The sequence below is a fragment of the Brassica napus genome, chromosome A9 (assembly GCF_020379485.1).
Source record: "Brassica napus cultivar Da-Ae chromosome A9, Da-Ae, whole genome shotgun sequence".
Classification (NCBI taxonomy): Eukaryota; Viridiplantae; Streptophyta; class Magnoliopsida; order Brassicales; family Brassicaceae; genus Brassica; species Brassica napus.
The window spans coordinates 11,401,991-11,418,319 of NC_063442.1; the positions used below are offsets into that span (position 1 = coordinate 11,401,991).

The window sequence follows — 16,329 nt, forward strand, 5'->3', positions numbered from 1 at the left end:
CAGCCCCTTGTGAAAACGGACAGCTGAAGAAGATATGTGTTTCTGTTTTCACATCCCCACATCTTGGACAGGTTGAGTTCCTCAAGATACCTCGACGCAAAAGGTCCTCCCCTAAAAGTATTGCCTTATTGAAAATAGAACAAAGAAAAACTCTGAGTTTGGCGAATATGACCTCCTCCAAACGTCCTTTTTCCAGTAAAATCCAAGGGATGTTGTTGGACCACCTGGATAGGGATCGAAGAAGTTGCTGAGTGATACCCCGAATTTACATAATAGACACCTGATTGGAGTGGCTGCCAGATGTACATGTCTTCCATGATGTATTGTCTTGGACGGATACATTTTATTTGCAAGGCCATCTCAGGTAGTAATTCTTCTATTCGCCTTATATTCCATAGAAAGTCTGAGGTGAGAAGATAGGAGACTCTGAAGTTTAAAGCATCCTCTCTGATGAGGCAGAAAGGCTTTATATCTTGAGATAAAGAGATCCATGAATCATGCCAAACTTATCTTTATATATATATATATATATATGTGTATATATGTGTGTATATATATATATGTTAGTGATTATTTTATTAAAATATAAATATTATAAACTAAACTTTAAAAATTCAGGTTTAATTAGGTTTAGCTTAAAAACATGTGTTTTTCTATTTTTCCAGTGTCATTCCACTTGTATGTTTTCAAATTCCAAAAATGAAGCAAACCACCATATAAAAAAATACTTTTGATATAAAGTTTTTATTCACACGATATACAAACACCAAAGCTTGAGAATTTTGAAATTAGATAGTCACACTAATAAACACACATGCATCACACAAAATAATCACAAACCTTGAAGATCCACAGTAATAACCTGAGCCGAATCTCCTTTTTCAACAACAAACGTTTTAAGAACCTTTTGAGATGAACTAGTAATCACTTCAACAGCATAATTTCCATGGTACCCTCTAAACGCAAACGCACCGTTTTGATCAATATGTCCATTAGCATGAGAGAGCCAATCTTTCTTCACAGCCAAAAGCCTTTTACCAGCTTCATTAACATCACCTTCTGCATTAACCAAATGAGAGTTGTCTCTACTCATGAACAGCTCCCAAAATCCCCATAACATGATGCCTTCAACCGCAGGATGTCCAAAAGCTTCCCACATCATTACCTCCAAATCATCTCCCCTGATGTGCTCATTAATGGAGGAGACATCTAACTCCGTGAACCATATCGGTAAACCAAGGATTCCTAGTCTGTCTAGAGCTGAACAAACAATTGGACCCACTGGACTATCGATATGGCCTTGAATCCCAATTCCTCCTACAGGCGCACCCTTTTCTTGCAGGTCAAGAATATGCTCAATGTACTTCTCGGGGCATGATTTTGGATCACACCCGTCTTCTATGTGGTAATCATTCACAAACAATGTTGCTGACGGGTCTAGCTGGTGTGCGGTCTTGAACATGTTGACTCTTATGTCTTTGCCAAGCTTGTCTTGGTAGAATGATCCATGTAACATCTCGTTGTTCACATCATAATGTTTGAATTTTCCCTTGTACCGGTTTAAAAGACCGGTTAAGCGGTTTTGGACTGCGGTGTTTAAGTCGTTTTGGTTCATGTTTTGTATCCACTGCTGAACAGTTGCTTGGACCTCCCAAAAGATACAATGTCCTCTTGTTTCTATGTTGTTGCTACTGCACAAGTTGAGCATATCGTCCGCGTCTTGATAATTAAGCTTCCCTTGTTCTGGCTCCGTCCAGTACCATTTCAGCTCGTTACCGAAGACCGCCCAGTTAAAGTTTTTCAAGAAAAAGTCGACGAAATCTTCGTTATCTATGCTTGATCTGCTGATGCAAGTTCCCACAGGGAAGCTGTTCCTTGTCTGTCTAATTTTAACCGTAGCTCCAGACAGTTTGCTAGCATCAACACCAGAGAATTTGAGGATAACATCACTTCTACGGATCTGTATATCAAGAAAATTACTATAAAGTCTCATTTGATATAAAAGATTATTGAAGCATAGTGTTTTTGTATATACCTTGTCACTTTGTCTTCTCAAGTGTTTGATTCTTGCGAGCCGGTCAACAGGGAAGATCTGCAAGCCAGCGACCATGAGATCAACACCAGAAGAAGGGCCTTGAATATAAACCAAAGCCTTTGATGGTTGCTTCTCAACTCGGAAAGAACCACCAATCTCATGCCATTTATCGTCATTGATTTCGACTTGTCCTCCGTTTACCCATTGGCTATCAATACCAAGTGCGACATTAACATTCTGCGGACTATTAATGCCGGAACCGAGTTTAACCCAAACTGATATTTGGTATGTCAAGAACAGTTTAAGTTTGTCAGTGATCATTTGAGCTGGACCCATCCATGTCTGTGTTCGGTTAGTCACGAGCATGTAGCGACCACTTAGAGGCTCGTGTGGTCCAAGCGAGTCCCTTGCCAATGGAGGAAGGATGCGAGGGGAGCCTTCTGCTACGCTTAGTGTGCAGTTCCCTAATGGGAACCAGCCGTTGGTTGTACCATCAGTTAACTGGCTATTGGTGAGTATGTTCACCCCAAATGCAGGATTCTATAACAAAATACAACAAATAAAACCGTAGTCTCAAATACAAAATTGTTCTTTAGGAATGTAGAACTTGTATCTGACAGATATATAAAAAAATTTATTGTTTACTTTATTAATTATTTTATTAAATATATTATATTTATTATTATTTTAGTGTTTTTAGGGTTTTAGGATTTTTTTATAAATAACTGTTAATGTCTAAAATTGTATTCAGTTTTGATTGATTAATAAGCTAAACTAGATTTTTGCATTATTGTAGCTTCACCTACATCATCTTCACATATAAACTGTGGTTAAAATGTGATATGGATCTCTGGACTAACCTCAATGGCTGGGCGCGGTGAAGGAGGAATTTTCTCAGCGTGCTTTACGGTTAAGCTGTTGAGGAGAATATCGGTTCCTGGAGGCGGGCCTTCGATGTAAATTACTACCCGTGATGCAGAACCATTGAGGAGGAACTTCCCTTTACATTGTATCCATTCCTTGTCTGTTGCTTGCACACTATGAACAAAAATAAACATCCACTTTAGCATTTATAATGATTCTTGATCTGAGCTATTAGAAGAAGACTAACTTGGCAATGCCAATGTATTGGTCACGTTGATTTGGGTTCTGGACCCATAGAGTAGCTTGCACAGTAGCACTTGTCACATTGTTTCCATATATACGAACAACCGCGGTTGCTTCATATACACGTTTCCTCTCAACTTTTCCAGTAATCTCTTGTTGAATACCGTTCCAGCTCTGTGTGCGTTCTGTCGCTGCAGCGAAAGCTTTTCCAGATTGTGGAACTATCTTTCCATCAGCCATGGAGTCATGACACACAATCTTGCAGCTTCTCCCAGACCAGTTATTTAGTCCATCTTCAAAGTTTGGATTCACTACAAGATTCTCATCTTCCACTGTAACAGCCTCTCGTCGTTCCAGCTTCAAAGAAAATCAAATAGGTAAGAGTTAAGGCAAATAAATAATCATTGATATGATTAGTTATATACCTCAGGATCGCTTTCAAGGTGAATGGTAACAGACTGTATTAAGAGATCAATCCCTGGTGAAGGACCTTCCAAATAGAAAACAACTCTCTCCGGTAAGCTTGGTAACGAGAACATTCCTTCTAGTCTCACCCACTTCTCCTTGAATACACAAGTTCTGCAAAATTCAGAAATAAACAAATATGTTCTTCTTTTGTGAATATTAGACAAAATTATAAATGTAAAAAAGGCATTTACTTTGCGATGAACTGATAGTTTGTTGGTGATTGTTGGTTTTCGAGCTTCAGAGTGGCCATGACCTCTTCCAATCCTTGAACAGGACCAGAGACGGCAACAGTTGCAGTAACTTTATAGAGAGAACAAGGTTTCACTCTGCTTGTTATGTCTTGCTCTAAGCCTTGCCAAGTTTCTTTCCTGTTGTTGACAACTACATAGCTGCCATACTTTGACGGGTCTAATACACCGTGAGGGATACCAGAATCTGCGGTGACAATAGATGCCTCGCAGCAATTTGGATGCCATGAATGCGTCCCCAAAGAGAAGTCATGGTTCACAATAACATTGGTACGATCAGAACCGATGACTGGTGTCACATTGTTGTTGTTGTTCTGTTTTGCATGCTGGTAGAGACATGATTAAACAGAGAAAGATCGAATCAAAACGTTTAGCTTAGATTTCAAGAAAGTGTGTGAAAAAGGTGAACAAGACTTGTCTATGAAGAAAGGAACATATCGAAAAGACAATCAAACCCTTGCAACCCTAACCTCTCCATTGTCGTTTCTTGAAATCTCCATGCTGTTTCTTAGTTTCTAACAGAACAGAATCAGACCCAGAACAAGTTAGCATATCGGTCAGAGAAAACTTTGATGAAAAGAGACAAATATTCAACCTTTGTGTGTAAAGGATAAGACAAACCTTGTCTGGATTGTGATTTTTGTTCTTGTGAATTGGATTTGAGAAGCAGCAGACCGTGAATCTCTTCATTATATAGCACAGAGATCAAACTGTTGTGTGCTACTTGGTGGATCTATCAAGTTAATCGCAGGATTCAAGTGAACTCCAAGAAAAAGCAGCGGGACCAGCTACCCAACCAAACTCTTTGAAGATTTAATTCTTTTTTTTTTTAAATACTTGAAGAACGGATGAGCGCTCTGTTTTCTGGGATTTTATGTAGAGTCCCTTGGAGGTTGTGCTACGAAAAGACAATGCAAAATTATTAAAATACGGTAGACATTAACTTTCTATTTAAAATTAATGTTTTTTGCATAGGCTTACGTTGTGTAACTCAGGTTATGTTCTGAATTTCTTATTTAGGTTTTGACCGATAATACTAGCATAATAAAATCATGGATTCGATTTTTGTTTAGAAAAATGGTATAAATAAATTATTTTAAAACAAACTACTATTTGATATATCATTAAAATTAAACAAATATATAAAAACATTATCTATATATTATTTTAATAATTTATTTTAACTGTGATTATTAACTTGTTTTTATGTACACAAGAAATCAATCATTAGCTTTTAAAAAATCAAGATCATTACGAAATATTTTTAGTTCAAAATAAAAAATCGTGTAATCATTTAAATTCTTAAAAGTTACTATTTATATAATTAAGTAATATTTTTTTCGAACAAAGTTGTTATAGTATTTTACCATGTTTTGATGGTTTGATGGAGGCAAAAAATGTCAGGGTTAATCTCTTTCCTTTTCATTCAAAGATGGAAACACTACCTTGAGCAATAGGATATATGAAGAATCTATGTCAGTCTCATGTCATATTTACGACGGATTGTTCTCAATTGGTGAAGACGGTTTTAGAACCAGAAAAATGACCATCTTTTGCAAGCTATTTGGAAGATATCAAGATCTTGAAAGAAAGTTTCATCGGCTCAGCGATCATTCATGTACCACGAACCCAAAATATAAAGGCGGACAAAATAGCACGCAGTGCAAAGAATCAAGGACGTCGTTCATATGGATGCGGAGCTTCCCATTTAGTTTACAGAGTCAGTTTGAGTCTGTTTAAGTTGATAACAAAAAAGATATATATATATATATATATATATATATAATTAAGTAATAAATTAATTAATTTAAATTAATCTTTTCATCCCAAAAGTAGGAGGATACTCGAGACTCACTTAACTATTTGTTAAAATTTTCTTTTATATAGTATAACCTCTTTAAATTAATATTTTATAAAGTAATAGACACTAAAAATCTCTATAAAATAATATAATTTTATAATCTCAAATTGAATTTTTGGTTCAATTAGTATATCGATAAATTAATATCTCTATAAATTAATAAAAAATTATAGTTTTGGTATAGTCCCAACATTATTAATTTATAGAAGTTTCATTGTATATTTTTTTACATTTCAAATACATTTTTATAATTTTAGTAAAATACTTACTTCTAAAACATCATTTTGTATTACACAGCTTTATATCCATTTCGAAAACAGTGTTAACTTTGAGAATGCCAACATAACTAGGAATTCCAACATAACATATGATGTTTAATGCTAGAAGTTTTACTTTTGAATTTTTTATTACTATTATTTTATCAAATCAAATTTTATAAATGCATGGCACATAGTAATTTTCTCAAATAGACATTTTTAAGTTTTTGACACAAAAATAGATTCTAAAAACTAAAATGACCAAAATAGCATTTTTTATTTTGAAATTTTCTTTTTAATTTTTAAAATTTGAAATTCTATCCCCAAAACCCCCCCTCTTGAATTCTAAACCCTAAACCCTAAATTATAAACACTATACCTTAAACACTAAACCCCACCCCTTAACTCTAAACTCTAATGTCTAGATTAATTAACCCTATAAGTGTATATTTAAAAATTTTAAGTTTACTTTGGTCATTTTTATTTTTAAGGTTTATATTTTTGACAAAAACCTTTTTTAGGTCTATCATAGAAAATATTTCTATGGCAAATCATATACGTTTAACTTTATAATTTAACAATAATTAGATAAATTGTCATAAAATCTGTCGGAATTAAATAAAACATTAATTATATTTTTTAGTTATTTATTTTTTATCAAAAAAATAACTAAAACATATATAATATTTGTATGCAAGAATATCCAATTTTAAAATAAATCAATTAATTTTGGTCATGTCTAACATCTCAATTATCATTCTTTGATACACTGATTTTTTATTAATATCATTATATATTGTTTAACTAAATATATTTATATAACTATTAAACATATTTCAAAACTATCACACTTGAGTATAACCAGGGGCGGAGGCAGTGAAGGAGGTGTGGGGTCAGCTGACCCCACTACTTTTTTAAAAAATATTTTTTTTATTTAAGAAAATTTGTATTGACCCCATTAAAAATGAAATTTGACCCCACTAAAAATATAATTTCACAAATATAATCACAAAACATTAAAGATTGAAGATAACTTAAAATTATATAAATAATATGTTTATTTTATTTGTTAAACATTTGATTTATATTAATTTTAGCTTAAATTTCAATAAACACGGTTTTATATTAAGTGTTAGTTACATATTTCAATAAAGTCCAAATTATATTAGGTCCAATAACTATTATTAAAAAAAAGTTTGAAATTAATGAGTGAATTTGAAAAAAAAGATTTGTACTTCTTTTCTGGACAACGCAAAAAGGAAGAACTCTCATGTTCCCCAAGCAATTTTTGGATATTTTTTTCTGACCGAATAATTTTTAAATAAGTTTTTTTTTGTTATACACTCTCCACTTTATTTTACCAAACTAAAAATGATTATGATTTAAATTTATCAGTTAACTAATGGATCAATTTTTGAATCGGCAAAAAAATATCAGCCAATTAAAATGGTCAAAAAATAATATTAATACAATATTGCATCAGTAATGAGTTTCTAAAATTTTTTATGATTTGTTTTTTCGAAAATATTTTAAATTGTAGTAAATAATTATGATAAACAAGTTTTAAAATATGAATGATCATAAAGTATATTTATAGTTTTTCTGTGGTTATAAATTATGTATTTGGAAAAAAAAAATTGACTCCGGTACAAAAACTTTCTGGCTCCGCCACTGAGTATAACACAAATGGTAGTTAACGAATATGGTAACTAAGACTATGTATCTTTTAATATGGATGCACGCAAAATTGTCTGATAGGTTCTTACTGAGTTACAGTACAATAGAAAACTGTTATGTAGTTATATATGAAGTTGTTGCCGTGTTTCCAAGTTTCCAATTGCTAATAGTTAGATTCGTTAATTACAGCGTTAATAAGACTGCATTTGTAGGATGATTAAAATTCGAAAGTATTTCATAATTGATGAAAATATATGTAAAAGAAAAACTATTATAAGTTATAAGACATTTTCTTTAAAAAAATTGGTATTCATGGGAAAAACAACCATAACTATCTTTGAAAAAAAAAAATACATCAATGTTAAAGCATTAAATTTTCAAAATATACTTAAGTGCGATGTCATTTTGACATAGCCGACACGCATTAAAGAAGAAAAATGGAATATCGATAGCTTATCACATTCCAGTCATATCTATGTGCAGTAATCGTTTCTCAATCTTTCTGTAAATCATTAACTCCAGATAAATAACTAATTACGAAGGTAAATATTGTTTGTTAAGTAGTACGTATATTAACTAACTACAAGTTGACAAAAAAAAACTAACTACAAAAGCAGAACATTTTTTTATCAACGAATCCAAGATATAGTTCAATTGATTTTTTTTATAAACTTTATCGGCTAATCCGGTGGGCTCCAAGAAAAAAACACACTTAGTGTTACATAATAGACACTCGAAACTATATCATATTGTCTGATCCAAATTTGGAATATCTTTTAATTAATACCAGAACGTGAACCAATCGTTTGTTACAGCTCACCATGTTAACCACATGAATCAAAACCCAAATTCAAATTGACCAAATAGCAAAAATTTAGTTTACAGGGATAATCGAATCCATAACAGATATTGATACAGACAAAACTCTAAAAAATTACCACTAAACTACTACTGCTTGGTTTATAGTTCAATTTATGTGCTACGAAATTCTTCATAAAAAGAAAACCTTTAACGTCAACACATAAACTAATTTAAAAAATTTCTAAAAATTAACATGTTCTAGTCCTAGAACCAGAAGATTATAAAAGTTGTTCCTCAAAAACTTGTGGCAATCTTAAAAACTATTACTAAATATTTTTTCTTTAAAGAAGGACTCCGGGTTAGCCTAATGTCATAATCGAAGATATCGTCTCAATGTTGTCGATATCCTAATCGAAATAAGAGCATTTCCAAAAAAACCTCTGTATTTTAGAATTTCCAAAACTCTATTTTGAAGTTTCAAAGTGTTCTTCTCCAAAGCAAAACTTTTAATATAACTTCAAAATTATTTGTAATTTACACTGTGGTCTTTATATTTATCATAATTAATATAAATCCATAAAAATTTATAAGTAACTAGCACATATGTAAAAATATTACAGTAATATTAATTAATAAAATCTTACACTAAAATATAAAATATAATTAAATAATTAAATGTTAATACAAGCAAAATACAAAATTATTCCATAAAATAGTTTGGTTACACAAAACTTGTTTGGACAATATTCTAGAGGTTTCGGAGAAAATTTACAAGACTACTATTGTTGTTGTAATATTTAAATTTCCGTAGTAATTGTGTTTTCTGCATCTTTTTAAAATGTCTTTTATTAAGTTTCTTTTGTAACATTTTTGTTGTTTAATTATAGTCTTACAATATTATAAATCTTATTTTAATTTTTTTTTAATTTAATGTGTAAAATTTGAAGTTATAAAATTAAATTTGAAATATTTCTGATATACAAAAATTTTAAAGATTAAAATGATAAATGAAAAAATACTTAAGAATCATAAATGTGATGTATAATTAATTATAATGACTAAAATGCAAATACCATATGAAAATTCAAATTTAGAGTTTTGAGTAGTGAAACTTCCTTAAAACTCGAAATTTAAAGTTTTTAAGTTCTTTTTTTAAGAGCAAAAAATTATATATTTGAAGTTATAGAGTTTCTTTTGGAAATGCTCTAAGTTAGATATTTGGTACAATATACAATTAACGAGTATAAATAAACATGAACAGACTTGATATTGTTATTACCTAACAGGCTTTTCATCGTTAGAAAATGGGAAAAAATATGCAATTGTGTGGCAACCTTTGATATAAAAACTAGAGTTGTATCCCTTAAACCGCCGTTTTGTATCAGATTTCAATTTATTAATAAAATTTAAGCTTTAGAAAACTAAAGGCAGAAACAGTTATTTTGGCCTCACATCCCTAAAATATTAGGACCGACCTAGTTGCTGGTTTGGTTGAAGACTTGAAGTAAAATCTGTTACCCAATTTGCGAGAAACAAAATGGAAAAAGAAGGCGAGAGGTAATCATCGCGAGGAAGAACAAAACTTTGAAGATTAGTTAAGAGCTCCCAACTTGATAATTATTTTATAATTGTTTATGCTTGGATAGCTTGGATAGCTTGGATTGAAAGCGAACTATTTTTTTGGACTCTAATCGTAGGTGGAAGGTCAGTTGAAAATGTTCTTATTCAAATTAATGGCTATCCAGTTAGTACAATAACTAGTAAATGCAAACGTATTTTAAAAGTGATATGTACCGAAATTTTCATTAAGATAGTGCCTACGTATTGAAAATGTTACATCTTTGCTTCAACGATTATCCATCAGCATCAAATATACAAACTCACCTCATCAGTTTCCCCCTAATTATGTGATTTATTTGCTGATTAAAAACCAGTGACAGGGAGAAAAACAAGACAGCGAAAAACAAGATAATGGTTTTAGTCATACATACCTTCAAGCTTGGTGAATGGTGATGCAGCTGGTCAGTATCTATATACACACATCTATTTATGTTTAGAGAAAACTACATGTTAAGCACATTTTACTAGGTTCCTTTCACACAAAGAAAATTTTTAGTTATAAACCCCAGCCTGGAGTTTCTTATACTTGAAAAGCGCATGATTGCTTATGAATATCCGCAGTTGAGGAAGCACGAGAAAAATTATCCTATCATGACTTGGAAATTGCATCTTTTGTGTTTGCACTCAAGATTTTGATGGTCATACATGTATGGGGAAAAAGTTATGGTGTTCATGGCCCATAAAAATCTTAAGTACATTTTCACTCAACCCCTTGATGGATAGATCGCATTTTTGTAGACATTGGTCAATCGACCGAGTGCGCATTGAGATCATTCGATGGCGACCATTTTGTCGCCTTTTGGATTATATGAGCATATAAAATACAAAATTATGTAGATGCGTCGCTTTTACCAATAGATGAAAGACTTTCCACTAATAAGATTGAGCTCTTTTTTAACAAATGATAGGTAATTTATTTAGCTTCATATGCCAGATGTTTGAGGTCCATCTAATGGTGCAATGATAAGTGCCAAGGTTGAGCTGATCCAATCAAGAAGCAGTGATGATGTGGAGGTGGAGTAACAACTTTAGGCAAGAGAGTTTGCTGAGTCTTGAGTTGTATATCGTTTAGACTATAAATAATGAGTCTAAGAGAGGTTGGCCATTTACTGGGAAATTGTGTGGGACACTGAGAGAGATCTTATGTGTATAGGCTCAAGGTCTCCTTGAGATCTTGAGATTGTAACTGGTTCGATTAGAGTAACAATAGAATGCTGTGCTCTATCAGGCAACCAAAATTTATGTTCGTTTACTGAAGACAAATCATAATTTTCCATGACTCTTTTTTCAAACATCATATTTACATTCTGTCCATTTGTTTTTTTTTTTGCACTCAAAACTACAAACAAACTTTTTTATATTGTTTAATTCTTTTCTCTTGAAGAATTTAGAGTAACATTAGTTTGTGGATTTGATCCCTAATATATTAATGCAATTTGATGTACAAGTACATTTAAAGATAACTTGATGATATCAACTCGCAAATAAAAAACAGTAAATTTCGTTCTTATAAATCGCAAAATGGTTCGTACCAAGAAAACCCACCGGACGAAAGCGGTGACGAAAACCACACAGGTTCCGTCCATGAACTGTGGCGTTGAGAGAGATCAGAAAAGAATTGAGATTTTGATCCGAAAGCTTACGTTCCAGAGAATCAAGGGGGAGAGGGCTTAAGAGAAGAAGAAACGAAACAAATGGATTCTGCAAGTACATGAGATTCATTGTCTCTCTTCGGACATGGGCTATGTTCGTATGGTTTATACATGATCAATCAAATTTGAAAAAGCTATTATTGGGTCATATGTATTGCACTGAAAGTTGTGGATGATACATAGACATTCATGTAGCTTTTTAAGCAATACAATATTTTCATTTGGATTTTAGACACCAAACAGTTACAAAGAAAATACCAAACTGTTACATTTTTTCACTCTCATGCATGGATCTCAAACTCACTCATGGATAGTCCGGAAGGGCTTGTATGTCTTCACACTACTTATCAGTCCAGCGATGGATCCAGCAGCAGCTAACAGGGAGACGATCAAGCAAACCCAGCACAACATTTTCAGCCCAATCCATCTAGGAGAGTATTTCTTAACCTTAGTTTGTGCTATGTGCATCTCCACGGGGAAATAAACAGTTAAAGGCCAGAAGGAAGCTGCTCCGATAAGACCCAAGATGGCGTTGAAGAAAGGGAATATCATAGCTACTAAAGTTGTTATAACCACATAAGCTGTCCTCCACACTAGTCTGAAGAGGTTGATGTTGAATTTTCCAAGGAATGGTATGTTTACTGAATATTCAGATGTGATGAACTTGTTGTCAGGCCAGTTTCTATTGCATTTCTTCTCAACAAACTGGAATATGGGCTGCGCGAACACCTGCAAGAAGTATGTTTCTTTTTCATTAGCTAAACTGCGAGAAAGTGCAAAAAGAAAACAATCTTTTTCTCCTTTTGGATTTGGTTTTACCTGATAGGCACCAATGAGATGGAAAGCAATGCAAGCGTTTGCAAAGTCAATGAGCCAAAATGGCTCGTAGAATCCGAAATCTGTGAGGAAATCACCAGGGGCTTTGTTTCCAAATGCAGCATATCCAAGACAACCACATAAGATGTAGAAGAAAGTGGTGGTTGATACTCCCACAAAACTTGCTCTTTTCATAGCTTTGTTCTCTGCGGGGCTAGATCTCAATGTGTCCTGCAAAAAGTATCAAATTTTCACCGGTTAGTGTGTGCAAATCCAGTTTTGTCTCATGTGTTTAACTTAAATCTTATTAAGCCGTCACTTTCTAGTCGACATATACACTCTATTGAACTAAATGCATGTACACTAGAAAGGTGAACGCTAATATCATTAAGAGACAACAAAATTTTAACTATATTGTCAACTCATTAAGCTAAAGTCCATTGATATCATTGTTTGCTGTCTTTGAATGTGACATCTTGTCACTAATAAGCACATGTTATACCTTTAAGCTAAAAGACAGATTCTCTTCTTTTTACCCTTTGTAGTAAAAGTGGTCCATAGAGAATTGATTGTCATTGTCAATAATTTCAAACCACAATTCTATTAAGAGGTTCATATTCAAAGCAAACAAGACTCAATAGTAAAATTGATTGATGGTTAACTTGCCTGAATCTCAATGAGAACCGTGGCGTAAGCATATGCAAACGCTATGTCTCCAACCGCTTGAAACGATCTCCATATCTTCTGAGCCGCAGTTACATCAACTCCTACCACCGTTCCCGTCATATTCGTCTTACCCACTTTCCCACCTTTTCATATCGTAACATATCAACCGTTACTTTATTGTATTATCTATCTTGTTACAATTATTGATATAGGTACTTTGAAAACTACAACTTGATGACCAATAATTGTTAGTAGTTGTTGTTTTGCAACTAATTAAATCTTCAAAGATTTGTATATGTACCTGCGACCGTCGCGATGGCAAGGCCAATCCCAATACTTGCGTAAGCGAAAGACATAACCGCAGCCATAAGGGAGAGAAAAGAGAGCTTGTGAAAGTTGGGGATCTGGCTAAGAAGGATCTGAATGATCCCGAAGGCCGCCATATATGGATAGTTCGATATTGTACAATCTGCATGGTGCCCTTTATTGTGGTAACAGTTCGCTTTCCCGATCGCTCTGCGCAAGAAACCATACTGATCACATCAATATGGTAGATAACTAAACTGTACATTTGGTAACGGTCATAAAGTAAAATCACATATTCACACATAGTTGACTTACACCAAACTAATAGAAGCAGTGATGGTGTACCCAACAGTGATTCCTATCAGATTCCCATACTGTGCCACTCCACAAAGCTGCACTTTCCTACCACCTGTCAATTTTCAATAATTCCAATGTATTATTTCAGTCTATGATTATTTATTACATTTGTTTTTAAGCTATTAATTAATCTTCTGTTTCATACATCAAACATAAAACACTCCACGGAACTATACTAGTATATATAATACTCCATCAACATCAAATACCAACAATAATGCTAATACTACCAAAACCCTTTGCCTCATATGTCAAACTATTATTTAATTTCTGTTTTCCTCGGGTTGCACAGTTTTGGATCTTATAAACAGTACAAAACCGTGAGTTATTTAAGAAAAATTTCAGCCTAATTAATTATTTCAACAACCGTTGTATAGTTGGAAATTAAAGGACGGTTACCACACTTTTGCGTTCAGTTCAATGTTTTACTTAAAATGATTTGAAGTAAAACCTCATTGTTTATTGAACTAGACAACATACTCTAAATTATTTGAAGTATGTAATCCTTATGAAAATAATAGCGAAGTCTAATTAATTTTTCAACAACCATAGTTTATGATTAGAAAATTAAAAGGACGGTTACCACACTTTACATTGAACTCAGTTGTTTTACTCTTTTTTTTTGTCAATAACTCAGTGTTTTTACTTAATAAAAAGAATTCGTAAAAAATCATCGTTTATTAAACTAGAGACAACAAACTTTAAATTGCTTACGAATATAATCCATGTATAAATAATAACCAAGCCTTTAATTATTTCAACAACATTTTTTATAACTAGAAAATTAAAAGAACGGTTACCACTGTTTTTATATTCAGTTAAATTTAAATATTTAAAAGGATATATATCAATTTATAAGCGTCTACAAAAAAAATCAATTTATACGCAACAGTAATTTATATGCCCGATAGATTTTTTTTCTTCTGTAAAACCAAATTGGCAGGAAATGTTAGAAAATCTATAAATCCATTACTTTATCTACATTCCTAACCACAACTCATCGGATGCATAAGCTTTTCGATTGTTTCAAAAGATATCAATGATGATTTCTTATGATTGATCTTATAGTTCGTAACATCAACTATTTTATAAACCACCATCATTGTTCTATATAAACTCATTACATAACCAGTTTTGTTTTATTTCAAATTGACCTAAAAGTTACTGTCGCTTATAAATTATATTATATGTTTTTATTACTAATATATATTTTGTCATTTTTAATTAATATTAGTATAAATTTTTAATACTAATAATTATTTTCCTATTCTGACCACAATAGTTTTCCAGACAAGGATCAGCCTAACTAAATACCAGACAAAATCAGTATATTATTTTAATGAAAGAGAACCTTATGTTATCCTCTCTCTTTTTTTTTGGAAAAGGAACCAACCATGCCTTAAAAATTACTTAACAAAATTGAATTTTTGGTATAGAACCCTTTTCAAAAAAGGGTTGGTCTAAAAAGTGTCTATTTTTCAATCTTCTTTACAGTAAAAAGTTAAAAAAAAAAAACAAAGAAAAAACCATACCGAGGTAAGATCGAACAACGTCCATGTAAGTGTAGTTTCGTTTTCCGGTGAGGGGATCCGGCGCACGGTAGCAATCAGCGAGCATCGTAGAAGTGAAGTACGTGATAAACGAGAAAATGATCAGAATCAAAGTCCCTGCTATCCAACCAAGCTGAGCTATGGCCCATGCCAACGACAACACTCCTGAGCCTATTACCGCCGTGATAATATGCGCACTCGCCGTAAGCCACGTCCCCGTCCTCTTCTCTCGGCCATCGTCATCAACGTTCTTTGTTGGATCGGACATGGCGTAGACGTCGCCGGATTCCGCCGCGGAGTGACCGTGTTGATCGGTGTTGAAACTCTTCATAGTGAGAGAAGAGAGCAAAGGAGGTTGACAGAGAGAAGAAGATAAGTAAATGTGTAAGTCAGAGAGAGAGAGAGAGAGTAAACGAAGAAGTCTAATTGTAGTCAATAGATATGTGTTTACATAATATCATATATATAGGCATACCTGTATATGAATGCATATATATAGTGTGATCTAGCATATATGCCAACGAGACGTATACGTAAATACGTGTTGAATTTCAACTTTTATTTTCTTATAAATGATTTAAATGTTTTCTTTTTAATGCGGCTTGGGATGTGTGATTGCTTCAGACTAGATATGAGCCCACCTATAGAGGGAGGATTGTAATGTTCAGATTCTATAATGATTATTCGATTGTTTTTTAAAATATAAATTAATTTACAGAAAAACATTTGCACGATTTTTTCTGTATGATAATAGTACCTTTTGAGACTTTGAGCTTACCAGTGTTGAGTTATAGAAGAAACAAATGTTTATGATTTATAAATAATAATGTTTAATTTAATAATAATATTTTTTCGACGAAAACACTTTAAAGAACTAACTTGTAACTAGTTTTTTTTTTTTTGACAAC

General features: G+C 32.7%; 2 protein-coding genes across 4 annotated transcripts; both read right to left on the bottom strand.

Moving 5' to 3' along the window:
* Positions 1 to 700: 700 nt before the first annotated feature.
* On the bottom strand, positions 701 to 4,750 carry LOC111200937 (endo-1,4-beta-xylanase 1). Of its 2 annotated transcripts, none has more exons than XM_022692571.2 (8): positions 4,480 to 4,750; positions 4,329 to 4,373; positions 3,802 to 4,184; positions 3,568 to 3,721; positions 3,147 to 3,499; positions 2,896 to 3,073; positions 2,036 to 2,575; positions 701 to 1,960 (listed from the first exon to the last, which is right to left on the bottom strand). In XM_022692571.2, exons 1-8 carry the CDS (start codon positions 4,546 to 4,548, stop codon positions 833 to 835), a joined length of 2,850 nt encoding a protein of 949 aa, XP_022548292.2. In that variant the 5' UTR covers positions 4,549 to 4,750; the 3' UTR covers positions 701 to 832. The 2 variants fall into 2 exon arrangements, with proteins under 2 accessions (XP_022548292.2, XP_048595862.1); XM_048739905.1 differs by having other exon boundaries at positions 4,454 to 4,519.
* A 7,032-nt stretch (positions 4,751 to 11,782) lies between these two features.
* LOC106366588 (amino acid permease 1) lies at positions 11,783 to 15,883 on the bottom strand. 2 transcript variants are annotated; one of them, NM_001315975.1, is given in 6 exon segments: positions 11,783 to 12,455; positions 12,546 to 12,773; positions 13,227 to 13,351; positions 13,510 to 13,724; positions 13,830 to 13,923; positions 15,404 to 15,872. In NM_001315975.1, coding segments are annotated over 6 exon segments (1,440 nt in total). In that variant the 5' UTR covers positions 15,753 to 15,872; the 3' UTR covers positions 11,783 to 12,026.
* Positions 15,884 to 16,329: the final 446 nt, after the last annotated feature.

Bases quoted from the DNA above. Each gene is read 5' to 3' on its own strand.
- LOC111200937 (XM_022692571.2), bottom strand. From the start codon at position 4,548: ATGAAGAGATTCACGGTCTGCTGCTTCTCAAATCCAATTCACAAGAAC. The intron at 3,722-3,801 runs GTAAATGCCTTT...TGAATTTTGCAG, and splicing joins AACTATCAGTTCATCGCAAA to AACTTGTGTATTCAAGGAGA. The intron at 2,576-2,895 runs GTTAGTCCAGAG...ATTTTGTTATAG, and splicing joins CACCGCGCCCAGCCATTGAG to AATCCTGCATTTGGGGTGAA.
- LOC106366588 (XM_022712120.2), bottom strand. From the start codon at position 15,752: ATGAAGAGTTTCAACACCGATCAACACGGTCACTCCGCGGCGGAATCC. The intron at 13,924-15,403 runs GTATGGTTTTTT...GAAAATTGACAG, and splicing joins CGTTGTTCGATCTTACCTCG to GTGGTAGGAAAGTGCAGCTT. The intron at 13,352-13,509 runs GTACATATACAA...CGATATGAAAAG, and splicing joins TGCCATCGCGACGGTCGCAG to GTGGGAAAGTGGGTAAGACG.